The 25,498-nt window shown below is 55.7% G+C and overlaps 1 protein-coding gene and 1 long non-coding RNA gene across 3 annotated transcripts in view; one reads left to right on the forward strand and one right to left on the reverse strand.

The window, feature by feature from the left end:
- The window catches only part of SCARB1 (scavenger receptor class B member 1), a 72,441-nt gene extending 52,382 nt beyond the window's left edge, over positions 1-20,059 (reverse strand). For both annotated transcript variants that reach the window (XM_032431366.1, XM_032431368.1), the window contains exon 1: positions 19,730-20,059. In XM_032431366.1, coding sequence (XP_032287257.1) covers positions 19,730-19,855 — 126 coding nt within the window. In that variant the 5' untranslated portion in view covers positions 19,856-20,059. The remainder of the gene's footprint in view (positions 1-19,729) is intronic.
- A 2,676-nt stretch (positions 20,060-22,735) lies between these two features.
- LOC116649082 lies at positions 22,736-25,165 on the forward strand. The gene is made up of 3 exons (XR_004302613.1): positions 22,736-22,919; positions 24,552-24,667; positions 24,940-25,165. It is a non-coding gene; the product is annotated as an uncharacterized LOC116649082 (long non-coding RNA).
- The last annotated feature ends 333 nt before the right edge of the window (positions 25,166-25,498 follow it).

Genomic DNA, 25,498 nt, shown 5'->3' on the forward strand with positions numbered 1-25,498 from the left:
GCCAGGCTGCCCACCAAGGACAGCCTCCCCGCCCCATGTCCCCCGCTACAGCCCCTCCTTGCCACCTCCCCGGGCCACGCTGGTCTGCCACCCTCCTGTTCCAGGTGCCCAGGACATGCCCTGCCTCGCCACCCCCACTGTCACCATCCCCAGGCTCTCGCCAGGAGCGGGCAGTGTCCCAAGCACCGTGCTCACCCAGTCCTCGGCCGTGTGGACACTCACAGCACCTCACCTGACAGATGGGGAAACTGAGGCAGGATGCTTGCGGGGGGCTTAAGGCTTTCAGCGCCGTCAGAACCCCCAGGGGCTCCCGACGGCCCAGATTTCCTCTTAGAACTCTTCCATCACCCAGGACCCTGGACGGCCTCTGTGAACGGACTCTGAATTTACTCCAGAAACAGACTGGGAACTGATGGCGACAGGGCCGGCCTGAGGCAGCCAACACACAGCTGAATATGCACCGGGCGGGGCCTGCTCACACCCCATTTACCAACCTGTGTGTCCCTCACAGCAACATCTGCGTGGCCCGGGCTAGGACTGTCCCCATTTTACAGATGAGGAAGCCAAGGCCAGGAAAAGTGTTACTTGCCCACAGCCACAGAGCTGGAGAGCATCGTCCTGCTGAGATGAGCAGACCTCAGCTCACCGAAGAACAGACCCCAACGAACTGTGTCATGAACTCCTAGAAATCTAGATTTCCATATAAATCTGCCCATCTTTAAATGCTGGCTACCAATTTACTTAAATAAATTTTTTAATTGCTGTGTGGGGCCACACAAAACACCCCTCCAACCAGATCTGGGCTATATCCCTGGGAACAAAAGTGAAGAGCACAGGTGCTGGTCCGGGCTGCCCTTCAGCCACCAGCTGTGTGACCTCTGGCAGTCTCTTGACCCCCCTGAGCCTCTGTGCCTCCACTTGGAAAACACGCATAATCGCACCCTGGGGGCACTGTGAGGACCAAGTCCCCCGCGCGGCTTGGTCCCTGGCATACAGCAAGCAGTCAGTCATTGCTCACTGCTGTTGTCAGCATCATCCTTCCTGTAGGGAGAGGAACGGTGCCCCCCCAAAAGACATGTCTACCTAGAACCTTAAAGTGACCTTATTTGGAAGAAAGGTCTTCGCCGATCCAGTTAAGGATCTTAAAATGAGATTATCCTGGATCACGCGGGTGGGCCCCAAATCCAATGGCGAGTGTCCTTACAGCAGAAGAGAAGATTCAAAGAAGGGTCATGTGGAAAGGAAGGCAAAGATTGGAGGGATGTGGCCTCCAGCCAAGGGCCACCTGGAGCCACCAGAAGAGCAAGGCTTCCCCAGAGCCTCTGCAGGGAGCGCGGCCCTGCCAACACCTTGATTTCAGACTTCTGGTCTCCAGAGCTGTGACAGGGTGGATTTCCATTGCTTTGAACCACCAAGTCTGTGACGGTCTGCTACGGCAGCCCCAGGCAACCCAAGAAAGTTCCGGAAGACACAGGTGTTTCCAGCAAGAAGCCTTTTCTAACATGGATCCCAACCTGTGGCTTCCTGGGTCACGTCCGCAAGGCTCTGGCGGGAACTAGGGAACCACAGTTCTGCCTTCGCAACGTTCTGTTTCCCAAGCCCATAGGGTGGAGGGAAGGCCTCCGGCCGGGCCCCTCCAAGGTGACATACGTGCCAGAGCAGGGATCTCCAAGCTCCACCCCCAGGTGCCAAACCCAAGGCGGAGAAAGGCACGCAGGGCATGCGCCGTGTGCCTGGGAAGGAAGCATGTACTGGTCCCTGGGGACACACACACTGTTTTCAGGAAGGGACCAAGTAAACCAAGTCACCAGGCAGCCCCCTGGAGCCGGGACCCATCGTCAGGGTAGGGAGCGGTGACTTTTCATGCTGTGCCTTCTTCTGAGCTTCTACTAGTTTTTTGCATGCTTTCAATTTTCAAAAATCATGCCCTTGTTTTTCTTTCTTTATCTCATTTCTGATGTCAGCAGGGGCTTTCTGGGCACGCGCTGGCCCTGCGAGCACGTCCAGTCCCACTGTCATGAGAAACAGGACGAGCTGAGGCCGTGTGAGCTGAGGAAACCAGCCCCACTGCACAGGTCCAGGGTGGCTTCCAGAAGAAAACCGAGTTCCCAGAGAACCCAAGAACTAGGAGCTGGATCTGAACCTGGAAATCTGCAGGTCCGAGGATCGGGCACACACCAAGTTAGGGTGGGTTGAATAGTGTCCCCCAGAATTCCTGTCCAGCTGGGACCTCAGAATGTGACCCTATTTATAAACAGCATCTTTGTAGAGGGAATCAAGTTATGGATCTGGAGATGAGTTAATCCTAAATCCAGTGACAGATGCCCATATAAGAAGAGGGGAGGACACAGAGACACACAGAGGGGATGGCCACGTGAGAACAGAGACCCTGGGAAATTAGTACATGCATACCCAGTTGCACCCCATTATTAGCAGGTGGGGACGCCCAAGCCGCTTTGGGACAGCAGGAAGGGGACGGGGGATCAGCCACATTCTCTCCCGGTCCTGGACACACGCCGGCCTCCTGCTCCGAGCGCTCTCCGGAGAGCCTCACGTCCTCTGCCACTCCAGGCTTAGTTGACCTCCGCCATCAGGAGCCTGAGACTTCTGATTAAACCAAGCCCGAGGCCTGGAGTCTACCCCCACTTTGTGTGACCCCCAACAGGCCCCTCAAATTTTGAGCCTGGGACCCTGCACCCCCACTGACATACAAAAGAAAAATGGCTCAAACTTAGAAATGCACATCAAAACCGCACCCATCGCAACCAGAGAGGCTCGGGAAGGCCTGAAGGTCTCGGGCGCCGGCGTGGATACGGGAGGGATGGTTAGTGAGGAGGCTCCCCGCACGCCACGACCCAGCCCTCCACCCCCGGCACGTCCCGACCAAGTCCCCGAGAACTGGAAGGTGGGGGGCCGGAGCCCACAGGACCGGCACTGGCACGAAGGGAATGGATCCGGGCGGCGCAGGGAGCCAGGAGCCCGCCGGACAAGCAGCGACGCGGGCAGGCCTGGAGGAGCGGCGCACGACTCCGGAAAAGGAGACCCGAGTCCTGAGCCCGGAGCCAGGGGGAGCCGTCCCCACGGTGACCCAACGCGAGGCGCGCCTGGGGGCCGCCGGGCCGCACCCCGCCCAAAGCACCTGACACCTTGAGCCTGCAGGGCGAGTGCGTTTGTCCCCGTTTACTGGAGCCTCACAAAGCCCAGAGACGGGAGGAACTTGCCGTGGGTCACACAGCGAGCGGGACGCAGAGCCAGGAGCGGGGAGCCGGCGCCTCCTGCCTGGATCCAGAACCTCCGTCCCGGGTGCAGAGTCCCAGCGCGACGCGGGATTGTACGCGTGTGCCCACGCGTGCCCACGCTCTTGCACACGCACTTGTGCGCACAGGCCCACAGAGGCACGCGGACACCCATGCTCTCCACAGCTCTACCCACAGCGGACACCTGCCACAAGGCGATGGACCTCAAAAACGGTGCCGAGGGGAAGCCGCCAGACACGAGAGGACACAGACCGTAAGACCCCATTCGTGCGAAGCGTCTCGAGAGGCAAGTGCACAGACACGGAAAGTAGACCGCCGGTCAGCGGGCGCCGGGGGGTGGAAGGCAGGGGGGGAGTGGCCGCTAAGGGGGAGCAGGTTTCGCTGTGGGGGCACGGGACTGTCCCAGCAGCCCACGGAAGCAGTGGCGGCACGACACTGTGAAGGCACGAAAGGCCACTGAATTGATCACTTTAAAATGACTAATTGTACATTATGTGAATTTCATCTCCATAAATTATTACATAAAAAACTTAATGAGGGGCGTGAGCGCTGGCGCAACCACTCTGGGAATGAGGCTGACACGTCCGGGCAGAGCCGGAGATGCACACACGGGGACCAGCGGCCCTACCCTGGCTGTGGGCCCCCGGGGAACGCGGGCGTGTACACCAGCCATCGTGAACGGGAGACACCAAGACGGCCTCATGGAATACTGCACAATCGTGAAAACCGGGTGTGGCTTCTTGCAACCCCAAGGCTGGATCTCACAAACATAATGAGAAGCGAAAACAGACCAGAGAATATCTACGTGGGTCCCGGTCCGTCTGGGCTGAGCTGCTGGAACAAAGTACCACAGAGTGGCTTAGTCCCAGCAAACATTTATTTCTTACAATGGGTGCCAGAGTGGTCGGGGGAGAGCCCTCCTTCTGCTGGCAGGCTTCTCAGTGTGCCCTCGATGGGCACCCCCTGGGGTCTCTTTTGTTTTTTTATTTTTTTAAAGATTTTATTTATTTATTTGACAGAGAGATTGACAGCGAGAGAGGGAACACAAGCAGGGGGTAGTGGGAGAGGGAGAAGCAGGCTTCCCGCTGAGCGGGGAGCCCCATGCGGGGCTCGATCCCAGGATCCTGGGACCATGACCTGAGCCAAAGGCAGACGCTTAACGACTGAGCCACCCAGGCACCCCTGGGGTCTCTTTTATAAGGGACACTAATCCCACTAAACCCTTCTCACGTGTCCTCAACCCGAAAGTCCCAGTCCAAAGCCTCATCTAGATATCGACATCGGGTACAAGCAAGGCCCCAGCCTGGAGCCTGTGAGATCGAAAATGTTACAGGCTTCTGGAATATCACAGTGGGACCGGCCCAGGTTTGACACTCCCTTCCCAAAAGGAGAAACAAGGGAGAACGGGTCCAAGGGGAGCCCAAAACCCAATGGGGCAAACCACACTAAACCCCAGGGCTGGAAAATAATCCCCCCGATGGCCTCTGAATCATTCCTGGGGTCCTGCCCTTGTCTTGAAGAACAGCACACAGGTGGCCGAACGGCCCCACGGTCCATCCCATAAAATCTAGTATTTCCAGCCACCTTCCCTCACTCCTTCCCTGTCCCTCCTCTTCGGTTCCAGCTGGCTGTCTTCCTACAGAGGTGAATGAAGTCTGGCTCACACCCACACGGATCCCTTTATCAAACGGTCATCAGCCACACCCTTGGCCTTCTCTTCTGAACAGGCTTCCTCGTTGTCTCCATGGTGGATAGGCTGGGAGGTTTCCAATGTTTCAGTTCTGCCTCCCTCTGATGAACAGTCTGGAGGTCGCCTCTCTCCATTGGCATTTTACTATAAGCACAGGAAGAAGCCAAGCCACACCTTCCATCCTGGGCTCAGGTGTCCAATTTCATCACCTGCAAGCTCCACCTGCCATAAAACCCCGGATCGCAAACACAGTTCGGGCACGTTCTCTCAAGGATGGCCTCTCCTCCGGTTTCCAAGCAGGTCCTCATGTCCGCAGGCCACCACTCTGCTCCCGACCACCTGGGTGTTCTCTAAGAAGACGGGGGCTCTCACCAGCCCCCCTCTCCTCCTTCTGAGCCCTCGCCAGGATTTATTTTAATGGTCCACTCGGGGCAATGTGGGCTCCTTCCAGCTTGCACCCCACACTCTCCCAGCCTCTGCCCATGACCCAGGTGCAAAGCCGCTTCCCCAGGTGTAGGTGTGGTTAAAGCAGCACCCCACTCCGGGGACCAATTCCTGTTCTAGTCCATCAGGGCTGTGAGATCAAAATGCCATCAATAAGATAGGGCGGCTTATAAACAATAGGCCTTTATTTCTCACTGTCTGGAGGCTGGAAGTCTGAGATCAAGGTGCCGGCAGGGTCAGGTGAGAGCTCTCTTCTGGGTCATCATAGGTTTTCTGCTGTGTCCTTACATGGCGAAAAGGGACTCTCTGGGGACTCTTTGAAAAGGGCACTCATGGGAGGGCGCCTGGGTGGCTCAGTCAGTCAAGCCTCCGAATCGTGATTTCAGCTCAGGTCATGATCTCAGGGTCGTGGGATAGAGCCCCATGACGGGCTCTGCACTCCACACGGAGTCTGCTTGTCTCTCTCTCTCTCTCAAATAAATAAATAAATAAATAAATAAATAAATAAATAAAATCTTAAATAGCTTAACAATAACCCACAACCCTTGGACCAACAACTAATAAAATCTTAAATAAATAAGAGGGCTCGAATGCTTTTATAAGGGCCCCACCCTCCTGACCCAGTCACCTCCCAAAGTCCCCGCCTCCTCATACCATCACCCTGGGCATCCAGTTTGCCAACAGATGAATTCTGGGAGAACGGACATTCAGACCACAGCAGTATGACCGCATCAGGGGACTGGGGACGCAGACGGGGGGACGCAACAGGAAGCCAAGCAAGCTGGGAACGAGCCTCGTCTCCTCTGCGGGGGCTTCTGCCTGCAGAAGCACGGGGTCCTGCTTTTCTTCTGGGGGGCGATCACACAGGTGTTCGTGTGAGGTCTCTACTTCATCGCCGTGTCTTAGGCACTTCCCTTGAAGCGCATCCTATTTCACCCCAGAGAGAAATTAAAGACTCCCGAGTTGCAACAAGGAAGCGGGAAGCTGCAGTGGGTGGAATCCAGGAAGCCTGGGAACAGGCGGTTGAAGAGAGTCCCGGGGCTGGAGAGTCACTGGCTGCTGCCAAGGGATTCCGGCTGCAGTGGGCTCGGGGCCGAGGAGGGCCAGCATGACCTCCACAGCCGGCCCAGAGGCCAGAAGGGGCCAGGCTGATGCTGCAGGACTCAGAGGGATGGGCGGGAGGCCCCAGAACAGAGGGGAACCCCCACCCGCTGCTCGGGCGTCCCAGGGCTGCCCCCCCACCTCGGCTCTCCAGCCCAGAGGAGGAGGCGGGTGTCTGGCCCAGCCTAGCCCACAGGCAGCCATGCTTTGGCGGGGAAGGGAAGGGAGAATCCAGGCCCGCAGAGGCGGCTGGAAGGATCCTCGGGCCTTGGTTGGCACCTCACATGAGGGTGAGGAATCAGAGTGAGGAGAATAGGATGCAGGCGGAGGAAGGATCAGGAGGAAGGATCAAGAAGGGCAAGGCCGGAAGGAATCACTGGCTCTTGCAGTCCCGGGGTGGGGGGTGTGTGTGCAAACCCTCCCTGGGGTCCCGGCCTGCCGCAGGTGGGGCTGCCAAGCTGGGGGGAGTCCAGACTACCCACCCCAATTGAGCCACAAGAGCTCTACTCCCAACCGATTCACACAAGGAGGCTTTTGTGTAGGAATCTGTTAGAAGAAAACGTGCACTCACGAGGAAACAATGGGACAGATCCAAATCGAGGGGCAGCCTGCCAAGAAAACTGGCCCAGTCCCCTCGCAAACAGTGCCGCTGGGCAGAGGGCTCCCACCAGTCCCCCACACGGTTCTGGCAATTTCTCCAAACTAAAATTTTTCAAACTAGAAACCTCAGGTGGGAAAAGAACGCAGGGGTTGCTGCACAGTTGTTTTATGGAGCCGAATGGTCCCTTGTGGGAACGGCTGGGACATCCACACGGTGGAGCTTTCCCAGGCCTTCGGACAGACTAGTGAGAGCCACCCAGGTGAGCCGGGAAGACAGAGAAGAGAGCGACAATGCAGTGAGAACAGCAAGACGCAGGAAAGGGGGCCCAGTACGGTCCCACTTGGGGGAAACTGAGGCAGGCCACTCCTTCTATCTGCACGTGTCCATAAGGCTAAGACGATGGCAAGAGCAAACACTTACATGACACTTGCTGAGCTGTTATCCTAAGTGGTTTACGTATGCCAACTCCTCCACGTTTTAAGAGCCCTAGAGAAGCCATTCCATTTTACAGAGCAAGGAGTAAGGCACAGAGTGGTTAAGTCACTGGCCCAAAGGCACACAGCTGGCAAGTGGCAGAGTCAGGATCTGAACCCGGACCGTCTGGCTCCAAAGCCCATGCTCTTGGGTCCACCTAATCTCCTGGATACCAAAACCCTGGCCAAGGGCTAGAGAGAACCCTGGGGATTCGGGAACTCACGACTGATCTTGACGGCGACATGCTGCGCCCCCTCATTCAGTACGACCTTCCAGCGCCCAACATCCCACTCTGCCCCATGCCTGTCTCCCAGATGGAAGGCGACCATGTAGGCACTCAGGGCACTCCGTCAGGGATGTTCCCAGGGGCCCCGAAGGCCTGGCTCTCTAGGCTGGCCCCTTCCACACACATCTCCGCACTGTCCTAGCTTAAAAAGCAAATGTCCCAAGGTTTGGGGCAAGGCCCAGCAAGCTGGGAGTCATTCCTCCGGGCACTCCTGCTTATAGGTGTGCTGAGCCACATTGCAGAATACACCTGCTGGCTCCACGGATTCCAGATCAATTCTCCCCTCGGTACCTGGGCAGACTGTGATGAGGCCACAGGGTCTCCGGCTCGTCCCTCCCTCCCTCCCCTCCCCTCCAGCACATACCCAGGGGAGCCTCCCACCAGGGGCAGACAAAGCCTGAACTCTGGCACACTCCAGCTCTGACATCTTTCCCAGTTTATTAAAAAACACCTCCTCCCAATCCTGCCGCCAGGAGGTGGGGCAGACAGGGACAGAGGACACTAGTTAACGACTTGCTCTTGCAACTGTTCAGCCTCTTCCAAGCCCTGCTCCCCTGGCCCATCTGGCCTCCAACCGGCACCCCACTTTCTCTACTCACCTGGGACAATCTGCCCTTCCAGCACTCACTGCTAATTTGCTCTGGGGCCTCATGTAAATCCCTGCTCCCTCTGGGTTTTGTTTTCCCCAAAGGAAAAATTAAAAAAGGAACTGAGGAAAACCCAAGTTCCAGATCTAACGATCTGAGAGATTGTGAAACCTTCCCTGATAAAAACAATTAGCTCAAAGCTACCACCTCCTCAAGAGATCTTCGATTAAGCCAAACAAAATAATCTCTAACATTGGAATTGCCAGAGTCACTGAGGCAATGAGATGAAGAGAGGAAGCTCTTCTGGGGCAAAGGGCCCTTCAACCATTTTTGCTGCCTGTCACCTTTTCCTCTTTCTGCTAACACCCTCATTCCCCCTACCCCCTACCCCACCTCCTTCTTATTTAGGGCACCACCCCACCCACCTAACTCCCTATAGTTTGGGAAAAAGGAAACTCCTTCCCCAGCTCCAGGGATGGGCATGTGATCCAAGCCTGACCAATCACAGCAGTCCATTTCTCAAGCCACGGTGATTGGCTCAGGGAGGAACATGTAACACAAGCCCAGCCAATCAGAGCCAATGAACATTCACAGCACAACTTTTCCCAGCCACTAGGAAAATTCTCCAATTACCCTTAAAGGTCCCTCCACAAGGTTCCCTTTGGAGACCTCTGGGGAACTTCAAAGCAACCAGTCTCTCCCCCACATAGTGCAGATGACCATTTGTTTTCTGAGCCCCAGATAGAGATACCAGTGAGTGGTATGGAAGCATACATACCCAAAACATGAATCTTTAATTCCAGGATTGCATTCAGGACCCACAGGAAGAAGAGCAGGGCCACGAGAAATCCTCCCCCCCAACCACCACCACTCTCCAGGCTGACGGGGACCCAGGCGACAGGTGGTTCACTGGGTGCAGGGAAATGATTTTACATGGGTGAGTCGCCTCCACAACCCTTCAGAGTAAAACCATCAGCAGAATGGACCGCACTCTAATGGACCGCCTCACTAAGTCTCTGCTGGTGGAGACAAGAGATGTCACATAAGCGACTCCACTTTAATGCTGAACCTCGGCCTAAATGCAGCAGGAAGGGAAACACACCCCTCCCCCATGCAAGCGGCCTGCCGGCTGGGGCCCCACACCCGCTGTGAGGATCCCTGCTCCCTCCATGAGGCAGAAGGAAGGGACTCCAGACCAGCCTCCATGCCTCCCCTGGGCCCCCCGCCAGGACAGGTGCTGTTTCTTTACCCACCACTTACAGACGGCCCTGATGACATCTTTGTAAGTCATGTCGGGACAGCAAAGGGGTCCATCAAAAGACATCAACGCCTAGCTGGGGGACACACCCAGTCACTGGGAGGGAGTAACATGGGGTGGTTATAACACAGATGGGGCAGACAGTGGGAGTGGGGTTCAGGGGGAGGGTTGGTGGTCAGGGGGTATCTTCTTCAAGAGGTCACATTAGAACTAAAACATAAAAGAGGAACCAAGCATAAGAGCCAGAGGGGGAAAAGCCTTCTGCGGAGCAGGAACAGCACATGCAAAGGCCCTGGGGTGGGAAAGAACACCGGTGCACTGCAGGAAAAGGAAGGCCCGTGGGGCTGGAACAGGGTAAGAGCTCTGAGAATGGAAGCAGGCAGGGGCCCGTGAAGAAGGGACTTCCAGGCTGTGGGGGCAGGCAGGCTTCCTACCTCATGCAAGAAGTTTTTCATCAGGGCAGTGAAATGATCCAACTTGCATTTTCTAAAGAGCATTCCGGCTGCGGCAGAGAGAACTGACAGAAAGAAGGGTGGCAGGAGGGCGCAGGAACACACAGCATGGTGAGGAAGCTGGAAGGAGGTCCGCGATGGGGACCCACGTAGGGGAGGGAAGACAGCCCCTCGTCCCTGCGCAGGACCACAACCTGTCACTAGTCACAAACCTCCCCACGAAGCCACCCTTGTCTTCTAAACATCCATTCAATAAATATTTGAGAACTCACGATTATGTGCTAGGCATCATTCCAGGTGCTTGGGACACAGCAACAAACAAAACCAAGGTCCCTGCCCTCATGGGCCCCACATCCTCACAGGGAGAAAGAGACAACAAACAATAAACACGATGCACAGGTGTATTACGTAGTATCTCACGGGGTGACAGGGCTCCCGAAGAAACAGCAGGTAAGGAGGGGTCAGAGCCCAGGGGGAATGGGGAGGGGGCTGGCAAATTCAAACAAGGGAGGTCAGGGCAGGCCTCCAAGAGCACCTGAGATCTGAACCAAGCCCTAAAGAAGCGGGGAGAGCATGTCACGCACACCAGGGGAGAGCTGCAGGCAGAGGGAAGAGCTAAGCTGGAGTGTGCCGGCAAGTCTCAGGAACGGCCAGAAGGCTGGTGTGCAAGGTCAAGGTGAAGGGGAGGGCAGACAGGGGTGAGGGGCAGATGGTGCAAGCCTCCAGAGCCAACACAGGATGCAGCTTTGACTCCGAGGAGGGGCTGGGGCAGGCCCACCATGGGGGTTTTGAACAGAGGAGGATGTTGATCTGACCGCAAATGTCACAGGTTCCCTTTGGCTGCTGCGTGGAGAAAACCCAGCCAGGGAGCTAAGGTGGATGCAGGGAGGCCCTCGGGAAGCCAGGTAAGAGCTGGTGGCCCCGTGGACCCAGGTGGTAGCCACAGGTGTGGCAGGAAGCGGTAGGATTCTGGATATACTGTGAACAGGGATGTAACTGTAAACATCCTGATGGTCCAGTGTGGGAAGTTGAAAGAGAGACGAGAACCAAGGCTGGGTCCAAGCCTTTCCGCCTGGGCAGCTAGAGGCCAGAGACAGGAATACGGCCAGAGGGAATGGGGTCCGGGGGTGGCGAGAGGAGTGGGGCATGGGCCAGGGTCGTGCAAGCAGCCTTCCACTACCCCAACTGAGATACAGAGCTGGCCCCTGGACGCCGGAGGCTGGAATTCAGGAGAAAGGTCTGGGCCTGGGACATCAATTTGGGAGTAGCCGGGACAAAGATGCCGCTTACTGCTAGACGCTGGCTGAGCTCACCCAGGGAATGCGTGACCCAGAAAGGATGTCCGAGGCCTGAGCCCCGGGACTCGCCAACAGGCAAGGGGTCAGGGAGATAAGGAGGCACCAAGACAGGAGACAAAGAGCAGGCAGCCAGGGAGGTAGGAGGGAAACCAAGAGAACAGACATTTAAAGTGTCTCAAGAGTCCTTCTAGGAGCTTCCAGAAAAGGTGGAAGGAACTTCACCCAAAATGCCAGGAAGCAAACAAGGGTCGGCCACTCCTGTTCCTTCCCCGTCCCCAGCACGAGGCTGTCGGTGAACAGGAAGACACGGTGCGGTGGGGGGAGGGAGAAGGAGGCAAGAAACCCGCAGCCAGGGCCTCGGGCCACCGGGGTCCTGGACCTCTGGGTTCTGGGAAGTTCTGGGCAGACCAAGCAGCTTCAAATCAGGATCAGAATCACCCCGGACGCCCTGCGATCGCAGCTGCTGAGCACTATAAAGCTCCAGAGCCAAGAGTGGACTGTTTGTGTTGTTTTGTGTCTCTTTGCATTTCTGCTCCTGCCAGTCACTCCCAGGGCCAGTGGAGGCCAAGGTCACGTTTGACAAGGGGGAGGGAAATGAGGTACATAAAAGAACGTCTCCTTTTGTTTTGTTTTTTTATTTTTGGCCGAGGCACACAATCGAATTCTCTGCACAGTAAATGTGTTTATGGGGCCAAAGTTACTAGATCTTTCTTCGTGGAGAAGGGCAGGGGCCCAACGCTCCTCCACCGAGTCCTCTGGCTCTCAGCTCGCGCACCAGGAGTCTGTCTGCATCACCTCGTGGCGGAAACCAGCCCTGGGGGGTGTGGGGTGGCTGATGAGCCAGGAACCTCTCTGCTGCCGACCAAGGACACGGGATCACCCTTCTGGGCGCCAGCGACCAGCACGGCCCGCAGATGACGAAGAAGCACACGGGCCTGTGCCGGGTCCCCGCTGCAGCCAGGCTGTGCCCACGGGAAACTTCACCGAGTGTTTGACACCAGCGTGGGACTTACTTCTGTGTCATCTGCTGCTAGAGGAAGGCCGGCACAAGGTGATTCCAGGTAATCGAGCTTAACCGAGTTCTAGCTAATCATGTTGGATGACTGAGTGGCGGCGCGGCAAGTATTAGTCATCCCAGGAAGGGACCGGGGACGCTTCATGGAATGGGAAGGGCTGGGCACACGGAATACACCCCTGGTGCCAGGCCAGCAAAGGCCAGATGGTGACAGGGCACGTCGCATACACACGCACCCGACACGCACGGGCACGCGCTAGCATGGGTGCACACGCGTGCCCAGATGTGACCACGCACACCGTGTGTGCCCACACGTGTGCACACATCAGCACTTGCGCGTGTGAGCGCACACGCAGACACGTGCGTGCCAACACACGAGGACCACGTGTACCATGCCACGTGCGGGTGCAGATCCGCCACGCGCACACGTGCCGGCACATGCCCACGTGTATGCCAACACAGGGGCCCCGTGCCCCGTTAACACACATCGACACGCGTGTGCACGTGCCGACATGAGTTCACGTGTCGCCAGTGGCGTGTGCACAATCACCGCACGCGTGCACGCATCAACATTCGCGTGTGCACACACGCACCCTCGTGAAACCAGAGAGGAAAACAAAAGTAAACGCGACTCAGGGACACTAAAAATAGCCCGTGGTTTCCAGCTGTCACCACGGAGTGAGATGAAGCGGCCTCCCGGGCACAGGGGGGACTAGGAGGCTCTCCTGCGGGAAAGAGGAAGCAAAACAACACAGGCGGGCGCGCACCTGCGATCCCAACCCCCCCGAGGACCGAGCGCCCGGCGCCCGCCACCCGCCACCCGCCGGCGCTGATCACTTCCACAGCCCGGCCCCGCGCGGCCAGATGCAGGAGGCCTGCGGGAGATACCCCCCCCCCCCCCCTGCCCGGGGGCCAGGAGGGGGCCCCCCGTGACCCCGGGGCTCCCCAGAGCTTCGGGAGCGGGGCTGGCCAAGCTGACCCCACGGGAGAGGCAAGGGCCCACCCCGGAGGCTGCTGAGACGACAGGCTGGAGAGAGGCCGCCCTTCCCCACTTCCCGCGGCATCTATGATTCTAGAACACCCCCCGGGTCGGCCAGACGGCCCTGGAAGGGACGTATCCAGGAGGCGCTCCGGACCAGCAGTCTGGGGGAGGTGATTATGAGGAGAAAGGCCTGTGGAGCCCACTGCCCCCGCTGGTCACGCAGGGAAAGCAGAAGGGGAGGTCAACCCAAACAGAGAACACAGGAGGGGGGCCTGCCCTGCTGCCAAATATTAACCAGAGCCACTCAGAAACACAGAGAGCAGGGAGGGCAGGGCGGCAGGCTCTCTGGATGGAAATCCTGGTCCTGCCATGGCAGCCGTGTGACCTGGGGCAAGTGACTTCAAGGCACTGCGCTTTGGTTCCCTGGGTAAAAGGGAGGCAATGGGAGCTATTTGGATGCTAAATGATATGACTTAATACGTGTAAAACACTTAGAATGGTGTCTGGCCAATAAGAAGTGCTCATTAACGTTTATCTGTCATCAACCCCCACCTTTTAACTGATGGGCCGAGGAGATTTGCCCCCGGCACAAAGCCACCCAGGGGTAGGGCAGGACATTCCTGAGGCTCTCTGGGTGGCTCTCGAAGGGAGGGGTTGGGGGGAGGAGAGGGAGCAAAATAGAGTCTGAGTCCGAGTCTTGTTGGGGGAGAGAGGATAAGGAAACAGCCCGACCTCAAAACCCTGACCACCTGTCTGTTCTGACATCCGACCACAAATGCAAGCTCCGTTCTGGCCCTTGGGGACACTGTAGTGAGAGGGACAATGCAGCCCTGCCCCAGCAGATGTCCAGGCTCAGGAGGGAGAAAGAGGCCACACAAATAAACATATAACCTGACGGAGACTACTTTTAGGGACATGACGGGCAAGCTACACAGATATCTGGGGGTGAGCCTTCCAGACAGAGGGGAATGCAAGCCAGAGACTCTGTGGTAGGACCAGGCTAGGCAGGCTCAAGGACATCAGGAGATAGTGTGGCAGGTAAGCAGGGAGGCCAAGAGACGGTGAGGTAAGAGAGGGAAGGAGGGCCAGATTGTGGGGGCCTTCAGGCCACTGAAAGGACCTTGATATTCACTCAACAGTAACATAGGGAACCTCGAAGGGTTGTCAGCTGAGGGGGCACATGATCTGATGAGTGTTTTATCAGGATCCCTCTGGCTGTCTATGGAGACCAGAGTGAGACTACTGCACCAGTCCAAGCAGTAGATGGAGAAGGCTGTCATGATGTTGAGAAGGGGTTGAAATCCGGATATGCTTTGAAGATAAAGCCGATAGAATTTGCTGATAGACCATACCAAGGATGACCCAAGATCTTCACCTCTATACTTGGGGGAGCAAATCGAAGTGTCATTTATTGAGATGGAAACACAAGTTAGGGAACACTTCAGCAGCTGAAAAAATTAGTGGATAAAGCAACTGAGGCTGGGGCACCTAGGTGGCTCAGTTGGTTGGGCGTCTGCCTTCGGCTCGGGTCATGATCTCGGGGTCCTGGGATCGAGCCCCACATCGGGCTCCCTGCTCGGTGGGAAGCCTGCTTCTCCCTCTCCTACTCCCCCCGCTTGTGTTCCCTCTCTCGCTGTCTCTCTCTCTGTGTCAAATAAAGAAAAAAAAAAAAAGCAACTGAGGCTGATTCCAACCAGAAAACCAACTACGAGACAGCAGAAGGGACTCAGCTCCCCTCCTGGATGTGGAGGAGGCTTAGAGGCCCATCAACCCATGGTGGCCAGCAGACGAGCCCCTTCCCTGGGGCCCAGCTACAGCAAGGGGCCCCTCCTACCGCTGGGCCTTCCCTGTTGGACCAGAGACACCTGGTAACTTGGAAATGTACCACCAGGGACCTGGACCGAGCATTCCTTATCCATTCAAACATAGAGGGCCATGCATGCCAGGCTGGTTCTAGACAGTAGATACAAGAGTCCCCATTCTCCTGGCGTTCTCTTCCAGGATATTTTCTCACACACACATACACACACACACACACACACACACACACCAGGAAGGTTACCTGGGGCAAATTACTCTCCAAAGCCTCTGTCTCCCTAACAGTTGATGACGGTAATGAGAAGTGTCACAGAATTCTCCCAGGACTGAACAAGATGGCAGTCACAAAGATGCTCTGACACTGCCTGGCCCATGGTAATTCACGATTGTACTCCTTAGTGCATCCCGGCTGCGGCCTCTTGTCCACTCCTTCCTACTGAGGGAAAGTAGAGGGAATGAGTCTCACTTCCTTCCCTGGGCCTCTCCCAGCAACCTCAGTCCAGGGTTCCTCCACTGCACACCTCCCACGGCTGGTGCGTCTAATGCAACTGGCCATTCTCTGGGGAGAGCTATGGATTCGTTACTAATGTTTAATTAAACACATAACACATGAATATTCTCTTTGCTTAAAAAAAAAAGTAGGGGCGCCTGGGTGGCTCAGTCGGTGAAGCGTCTGCCTTCGGCTCAGGTCATGATCCCCGGGTCCTGGGGTCCTGGGATAGAACGATCGAGTCCTGCGCCAGCCTCCCTGCTCAGCGGGGAGCCTGCTTCTCCCTCTCCCTCAGCTGCTCCCCCTGCTTGTGCTCTGTCTCTCTCACAAATAAATAAATCAATAAATACCAAAAAAAGAAGCAGCATTACAGATAAAGTATGTTTCCCTCGGCCACAGCCCGATCCTCGCCCTTTCCCCGAGAGTGAGCACTCTGTCAGTCCAACATGTAGCCTCCCCCCAACTTTTCTGATTTTATGTGCACTAATAGTCGCCCATTGAAAATACAGGTTATTGTTTTGTGACCTGAGCTTTTTTCCAATGACTTCTATATTTTGCCAACTATCTGTGTTAAAACATACACATTGAGTCCCTTCTTTCTAACTTTTGCCTAGAAATCCATTGGATGAAGGGCTCCCACTTTATTTCCTATGCCCCTACTGCCGCGTAGACCCCGACTCAGGATTGTGGCTTGACCCACCACTGCCTCAAGCTGTGTAAACCCCCCAGCAAGCTGTGGACCTTTGCTATGCCTCAGTTTCCTTACTTGTAAGAGGGAACAAAAGCACCACCTCAACCTATTTCTCAAGGCTGTGGTCAGAGTCACACAAGAAACGAGGCATGTCCAAAGTATTTGCACACACATGTAATCAATCGCCTTTGTATTTTATAATCTTGCTGGTAGGCAAACTACATCTGACCTGTCTCAGGGCTGAAGAAACCCTGCCTCAGAGGTGAAGTGAGTGGCGTGAGGTCCCCACCTAGCAAAGGGCAGAGCCAGCTCTGCAGCCCTGGACTCCGGAAGCTGACACGTGTTTCGAAATGCATCACATCCCTACTGAACCCCCCTCAGCAGCCTGAGAAATGTAAATCAGACCCATCAGATTAACAACAACAACAACAAAATGCTCATAATAAAGCATAATCTCCAACGATGGCAGACAAGTGGGGGAAGTGGGACTTTCATACTCTTGGAGAGGTATAAATGCCAGAGCTTTTCAGAAAGGCAATTTGGCGGTAACTGTCAAAATTCAAACTAAACATGCTTTGTGGTCTAGAGATTTCTATTCTGGAAATCTACCCTGCGCGAGTATTCATAACATGTACGCGGAGAGGTATGTATGTACCAGGACACTCACAGTTCGCTTGCTTGAGACAGAAAATTACCAGTCAGTAGAGAAACCGGGAAATAATTAAGGGGATAGCCATTTAAAGGAATACCAGGCAGCAGTGGGAAAAAAAAAAAAAATCTATTTATTTGTTGTGACATGGAAACCTTTTCAAGAGCTATCTGTGAATTGAAAAGCAAACTGCAGAATATTTATACGCAGTATAGTTCAGTATATGCAAAAAATATGCAGTAATGTGTATAAATACGTGCTCATGACATATGCACCGATAAAGGTCTAGAAAGATAAATACATGCCAACAATGGTGGTATTATCTGAGGAAGGGAATAAAACGGAGGGAACTTTTTTCCCTCCGTTTGAATTTTTTTTTTTTTTTTGCAAGCAAGAATTCATGTCTTTTATAGGCAGACTCTTTAGTTAACCAAAAAGCATAAAAAAATAGAAAGCAAAGCACAAGGCTTCCCATTCAAGTTGCACATGGACACGTGCCACCAAAGAAAACACCGGCAGGCAGTCCCTCCCTCTCTTTGCGTCCCACCCACTTGGTCCCCTGAACACAGACATTCTTCTTCCACGGGAAGGGACTTGGCCAGGGCTCAGGCTGGGCTGCCCAAGAAGTGGCTGTCGTGGGCTGGGCTTGCCTTCCTGCCTTCACGCCACTAGGACCCAAACCAATCATCTTTGGGAGATTCACAGAGGATGCTGGGTGGCTCTTGCTCAACTTTAAGCCTGGAAATTCTAGCTCCAGGACAACTGAGGATGACAGCACTCTCCGCTCTGGAAGCCCAGAGTTAAAGTGGGGAATTAGGAGGTGCCCACGCATGAACCGATATGCACGGAACTGACCAACATCCCCAGAAAGAAATCACCTGGGGGCACCTGGGTGGCTCAGCCAGTTAAGCGTCTGCCTTTGGCTCAGGTCATGATCCGTTGGTCCTGGGATCAAGCCCCGCATCGGGCTCCCTGCTCAGCGAGAGAGTCTGCTTCTCCTCCTTCCTTAGCCCCGCTCGTGCTCTCTCTCTCTCTCGCTCTCTCTCTCTCTCAAATAAATAAATAAAATCTTAAAAAAAAAAAAAAGAAACCACCCTGAAATTGGTCCAAGAATGATGGGGCTGAGATTCTTCAACTATAAACCCCACCCACCCTCACACCTCCAAAGCCAGAGGCTCTTTGCACAGGGTCACGACGGCTCCCCATGTTTATAGCACCTGGATGACGGCATCTGCAGGAGGTACACCTCACAGAAACCACAACACCGTAGGCTCTCACTGAGATAGAGCTGTCACAGCTCTTCTGAAAAGTGTAACCCCTTGGCCACCGTGGGAGAGAAGAAAGCAGTTCGAAGGCTCTGAGGTGACCCCACCCAAGTTTTTCCTGCCATCCCCAGAGGCCAAAAAAAAAACCCACCAAGAGGAACTCAGGGCTCAGGGTCACCATCAGCCAGAACCTCCTTGGAATCAGACTACAGGACTTAATGGGACAAGATTTGAAAACAAACAAAAAGACACAGTGTGGCCAATATAACTCCCAGAGACCTTGAGAAAAGCCAGCCGTTGCACCATGTTTAAAGACAGCCAGGTCCCAAGAAGGGGCAGCGAGAGGTGTAAGCAGATTGTAGCCTTCATTCCTCCGGTGATTTCATTCATTCCCAGGCATCCTGTACCGGGCCGGGGGCACAGACATGAAACGTGGACAAGTCCCATTCTTAAGAAACCCACCTAAAGAAGCAGGCTAAGGGGAAAAGAGAAGTCAACGGGCAAGTGACATTATCCCCATCTTTATCAGTGCTTGCTTAGTGTCTGGGCAAGGCAAGCCTCAGTTTCCCCTCCCCACACTGCTGGTGCCGTCTCTGGCTTCGAAGCTCTGAAAGGGTGTGACCCTCTGCAGTGTCCCCAACCTTCCTTAACTCCAGCTCATTTAAACAGGCTGTCCAGACACCCAGGGCAGAGTCTGATGGTCTGAGGCCAGCTAATTTGTCTCCACGGTTGAAAGGGCAACCATGCGTAAGGTTACGATCAGAGGAAAGCCCTCTGCTCGGGCAGCCTTGGGCTCGTGCCTGCCTCTGTGTGAATCTAAGGAGAAAGCGGCTTATCATTTCCAATCTGCATCAGGAAGGCAGTGTTGGGGGGAGGACGGAGCCCCGGGCCTCGGAGAAGGGCCTTCTACGGGGAGATTCTCGACAGCAGAGTGCTCTGCTGAGCACCCTACTACGGAGGCCCGGGCACCCATGTGAGTCTCACAGAAGCACATGAATGGAAGGTTCCTGTCGTCCTGGGCTCACAGGAAACAGGCAAAGTGCAGCCCTAATTTTAGTAGATACGGCCTCAGGCTGCTGTAGTCAAGAGGCGCCACACTCCTGACGGTGAGGTCTCTCATCCAGGCCTCCCCCACCCGGGGCCTGCCCCTCCAGGACAGCCCTTAGATGCCCCCCTCGCCCCCAACCTCGGCCTGGGTCGGGGAGGGTACTGCGGCGGCGGCCAGCTGCCCCTCGCGATGCGCTCTGCGCTCCCGGGGCTCCGGGGCCCCGACCCGGGGCGCCGATCCCGGCTCCGGCTGGCCCGCCCGCCGGCTGCGCGCCCTCCTCGGCGCCCTGCGCCCTCCAGCCCCGGCCGGCGCCCCGCACCCACCTTGAGGACCTGCTGCTTGATGAGCGTGGGCACCACCACGATCATGACGGCTCCCAGCACGGCGCACAGCAGCCCAGTGAAGCCCAGCACGGCGGCCGCCCGGCGCGCTCTGGAGCGGCTGCCCATGTCTGCGCGCCCTGGCTCCCGCCCGGCGCTCCCGCGGCTCCGCGCCTGGGGGGGACGGGGACCGGGACACAGGCGACACAGGCGGCGACTCTGGGGACGCGGGCCGCAGCGGCACGGCGGGGCCCGGACCGCGGCGCACGGAGGAGCGGCCGGGCAGGTGGCCGGCGGTTTTATGCGCCATCGCCGGCGCGGCCGGACCGCCCCCGGGACGCCCTGGGCACCAGGATTCGGGCGGGAGCCTACGGGCGGGGGCGGGGGGCGGGGGCTGCGCCGGCCGGGGGCGGGGTTGGGGCGGGGCCGGGGCGGGGCGCGGATCGGACGGTCCGGAGGACACGCCCCGCGGGGGTAGTCTCGCGCCCCACGCCCTCGCTTCCGTTTCCGCGGGAGGCCGCGCGGGGATCTTCGCGTGCCGAGTGCGGTGGGGTCGGTGGGGCTCCCCCTCTGCCTCCTCTTCCCCCCCTCCTCCCCGCTTCTCCCTTTCCCTGCTCCTCCTCCCATCACCTGCTCCCTCTCCTCTTCCGTCTCCCCCTCCTCCCGCAGCCCCCCGACCCTCCTGCTCCCCCTCCTCCTCCCCGCCCCTCCTCCTCTCCCACTTCCTCTGTCATGACCAGCGTCATGGTCACGCTTAGTAGGAGTTTCCCAACTCATCAGAAACACCAGAGCCTCCATCCCCACCTCGGGGACCTCATTGCCATCCCCCAAGTCCCCAACCACACACACATTCTCTTCTAGCCTGGCTCTCCCTGGAACCGGCCTTGCAGACTCCCGCCTCAGTGCCTGATACGCCCCCCTCCCCCTTGGCATTCTGTTCCCCCAGATATCTTCCTGGCTCCTTCCTTCATGACTGCTCTGCCGCCTTATCAGAAGGGCCTTCCCCCGCCACCTTGTGTAAAACAAAATAGGGCCAGCTCTCCCCGTCCACCCCTCACCCTTATCGCTGAGCACCACTGGTAGGTTACACAGGCATTTGTCCTTTGCATTCTGACCAACCCCCCCACCCCCCAACTAGAATGCTGCGGGCAGACGCTTCGTCCCTCTGGGCCCCTGCCCTGTCCCCGGGCAGCTAGAACACTGCCTGGCAGGTAATGCTTGCTCACAATAAGCACTTTAGAATGAACAGGTGCAGAGCCTTTTAGTTGCTGGGCCCTTGCGCAGAATGGCTCCATTTTACGGGTAAGGAAGCAGGCACAGGAAGGTGAAGTGAACAGACCTCAGTGTCTGCTTCCTAATGAAGAGCGAGACAGATGATGAGCAAGTGAGCACATGAGCGATGGATAATTGCAGGTAACAAGTGCTCCGAGAAGATACAACAGGTGGGCATGTGTTCCCCTATAGCCCCCCCAGCCCGCACCTGACCTTGAGTTCTGCAGCCCCGATGTAGGCCGGGCCCCTCATTCTCTAGACCAGACTACTGAGAGGACAAGGGACTGGTAGGGGTTTACATGGGGTGGGACGCAATGTTCTCAACACCTGGCTAAGGCAGGCCGGTCCCTGATGGCTCAGAAAGAGGCCTTCGGAAACTCTCATTCAACCCTGGAAGAAAGCAGCAGGGCCTGCCCTGAATCCGTATTGATTGAGCACCCACTACATACTGGTGAGAGAGCCTTGCCTGGCACTATTCTGCTCAGGAGACCTGACCTTGCCAGGGGTGCATGCAGGAGAGCCCCAACCCCTGACCTAGATTGGGGTGCCGGGGCAGGGCTGTGGCATCAGAGGGGAACAAGTCCGGGGAAACCGTGCTCCGGGTTTCCCGTGGCAGAGTCCCAGGACAAGCCGCTTGGCCCGCTCTTGGCCTCGGTTTTCTCACTTGTCAGGTGGGGACAGTAAGAGCCTCTCTCCAAGAGCTGTCATGAGGATTAACTGCATTGGGAAGGTGTGGTAGGGCTTACTCAGGTCGGTTCCCACGACGTGGGAGCACAGCTGAGTCCTGCGTTGTCCCCAGGCCTGCTCGACCTGGCTCTTACCCACCTTTCTGCCCCATCTCCCAGCCTCTCCCCTTGCTCACTGTACTCCCAGCCTCCTGGGCTTTCTTTCTGTTCCTTGAACAGCCCCAGCTTTCTCCTGTCACAGGGCCTTTGCATTTGCTGTACCTTGTGCTTAGAACACTCTTCCCCCAGATCCTTCCAGGACTCACTTCTGCTCCAGACTCCAGCTCTAAGTCCACTCCTCGGAGAGGCCTTCACTGTTCAGTATCCAAAATGGGAACACCAACCCACCAGTCACTGTACTGAATCACCCCATCTTATCTGAAATTGTCTTATTGGTTTCTTTACTTTTGTCTCCCCCAGCTCCCGAGCAAGAAGCGGGTCTGGTTTTGCTAACGGATGTATCCCCGACACCTGGGACAATGCCTCACACCTGTTCCATATGCACTAAAGACTTGAAGTTGTCAATTAGCTCCCTGAGGCATTAATCAATCAAGTCACTCATGGAGGAATTAACATAGTTCATTGAATTCCTCAAGGTCTTCAACAGCCATCAGCTATGGGATTGTCTTATTCCCATTGACTTTGCAGTTCTTGGGCACTAACCAATGAACTAAAACCTGGGGTCTGCCCTGGCCCGATGCCCGCCCCCCCTTCCTTGACACCCATCCTCCCTCAAAGAGGCTCATTTGCCTTGACCCTCTCACCCAATGTAACTTTTATTTATTACGAACTCTTCAAGGTCCAAATGTGCGTGGTGCTTACCCAAGAGAGCCTCAAGGACATGGCAAGAGGGCCCTCGCATCAGGCTGGGGCTGTCATCTGACAGACATAGGCAGAGATGAAAGGCTGTCTGAGACACGTGACCAGCTCTGATCTCACTGAGGGGAGTCACTTCCGATGGGGGGGAGGGAGGCAAGGATGTGGGGGGGGCGGCCTAAGAAGCAGGAGAAAAGGCTTCGTCATGCTTCAGAGAGAGGCCTTGCCGGGATAGGGAGAGCCGACAAAAATGCAGAAGGAAAAGAAAGATGAGTCAGAGTAAGATATTTTCAACGTGGGTACCAGAGGGATCCTGTGCGAACCAAGTCAGATGACGTTCCTTCTCAGCTCAGACGTCTCCCCTGATCAAAAGACAGATGGTGAGTGTGGACAAAGACATGGGGACACCGGAACCCTCAGACACTGCCGGTGGGGTTGTAAAATGGGGCGGCCGCTGTGGAAAACATTCCTCAAAAGGCCAAGCACAGACTTAGCGTGAGACCCAGCCATCTGAGCCCGGGGCACATCCGAGAGAAATGAAAACTGTGTCCACACAAAAACTCATGCACCACGGGTCACTACAGCCCTGTGCACAGTAGCTGAAAGGTGGAGACAGCCCAAATGTCCCTCAGCTGACGAATAAAATAGAGTAATAAATAAACTACGGACTATCACACAATGGAACATTATTTGGCATGAGAAGGAAAAAAGTACTGATACATACCACAGTGTGGATGAACTTTGAAAACATTACCCTGAGTGAAAGAAGCCACTTAGAAAAGACCACATAAGGACACCTGGGTGGGTGGCTCACTTGGTTGAGCGTCCGACTGGCGATTTCGGCTCAGGACACGATCTTGGGGTCGTGGGATCAAGCCCTGCGCCAGGCTCCATGCTCGGCAGGGAGTCTGCTTATAGATTCTCTCCCTCTGCCCCTCCCCCCCTCTAAAATTAAATAAAATTTTAAAAAAGAAAAGATCACATAGTGTATGATTCCATTTATAGGAAATGTCCAGAAGAGGCAAATCCATGAGACCGAAAGCAGATTAGAGGTTGCCTGGCTTGGGGTGGGGCGGGGGAGCGAAGGGGAGAATCAGGAGCTAAGGTGTACAAGGCTTCTCTTTGGGATGATGAAAATGTCCTGGTTGTGGTTACACAACCCTGTGAATACCCTAAAATCCAGTGACTTGTACCCATTAAATGAGTCCACTGTATGCTCTATGAACTACCTGTCAATAAAGCTGTCATTGAAAAAATCAGAACGTTCCTCCGGCCCCCACCTCACTCAGACTAAAAGCCAAAGTCCTCACCACAACCCACAAGGTCACCATCGTCCGTCTGACCTCCTGTTCCCCTCTCCCCCTGTTCCACCTGCTTTACCTCCTGGGTGTTCCTCAAACCCACCGCCTTGCTCCCACCTCAGGGCCTTTGCACTTACCAGTCCCTTTACTCTTCTCTCAAACCCCCATGGAGCTCACCCTCCCTCCCTTCACATTCTTGCCCTAATGTCATCTCAGCGGGAACTTCCTTCCTATCCACTCTTTTTAAATGACAAACCACACCCCACAATACTCCCTATCTCCCTTCCCTGCTTCACTTTCTCTGTGTGGCACTTATCACCCCCAGCATACTACATAATGCTCTCCGTCTAGAATGGAAAAGCTCCAGAAGGGCAGGAATCTGTCTGTTTTGCCCATCTGTGTCCCCAGCTTCTAGAACAGTGCCTGGCACACACACACAGTAGGTCCTTCATTGATAGGTACTGAGGAACCATAGCTACTGGAGCCCAGTGATTAAAAATCTGCCTTTGCAACCAGGCTGCATTAGGGGGGTGGCCTCTGGCAAGTCGTTTATACTCTCCGTGCTCTGGCCTCCTTCCCTATGCAACAGGGATGATCTCAACTGTGCCCACCTCTGGGGGTGGGGGGGGTAGTCATGGGGATTAAACGAGTTAATGCTGATGACACACTTAGCAAGGTGCCAACGTTGGATGGAATCATTGCTCTGTGCAGGTAGCCACATGGTGTGGGCCCCACCCCAGCCCAGGAAGCTTCAGTGTTATCCTCAGGGACGCCGAGCCAGATCCCTGCACGTAAAGAAACGACTTGATTAACAAGAGTCACAGAAGGTGAGTGGGACAGCAGGGACTGAACCAAAGTCACTTGCCTCCAGAGCCCGGCCATGAATAAGGATGCTCCTTGCGGAGGAAAAGGGGAAGTGGAGAAAGGGAGAGGAGCAGTAGAGGAGAGGGAAGACAGAGGTGAGGGAAAGGACAGGAAGAAAAGGAAAAGAGCCAGAGGAAGAGGAGACAGTCGTGATGGCCACGTCTGCCACCTTGTTTGCTGCTCGGGCAAGGGCAGAGCCGAAGCTCCCATCTGAGTGTGTGTTTCATTCGTCCAGTGCTGACCGAGCACCTGCTATGGGCCGGGCGCCCCGCGAGATGCCAGGGACCCGCCGGTGGACCTGACAGAGCTCCCTGGCCTCGCGGAGCTGACCCTCCAGCAGGCACGCAAGATCAATAAGTGATAAACCTAAGCATTGGTAGATTTTATGACATGTCAGAGCTGCGATGTCTCGCAAGTATCCGCCGGCCACACATGGCGCATCCCAAGTGAGAGGGGCTGAGTCGTCCACACGCCAGGTTTCAAAGACTTGGTATGAAAGAAAGAACAAAAGATCTCAGTATCTTTATATTGATTACATGTTGAAATGACAACATTCAGATATGTTGGGTTAAATAAAATACACTATTAAAATTAATTTCAGGGCTGCCTGGGGGGCTCAGTCGGTGAAGCGTCTGCCTTCGGCTCAGGTCAGGATCCCGGGGCCCTGGGATCGGGTCCCACATCTGGCTCCCTGCTCAGTGGGGAGCCTGCTTCTCCCCCTCCCTCTGCCTGCCGCTCCCCCTGCTTGTGCTCTCTCTCTCTGTATCAAATGAATAAACAAAATCTTTAAAAAA

Source organism: Phoca vitulina, unplaced genomic scaffold (assembly GCF_004348235.1).
Source record: "Phoca vitulina isolate PV1807 unplaced genomic scaffold, GSC_HSeal_1.0 scaffold46, whole genome shotgun sequence".
Taxonomy (NCBI): domain Eukaryota; kingdom Metazoa; phylum Chordata; class Mammalia; order Carnivora; family Phocidae; genus Phoca; species Phoca vitulina.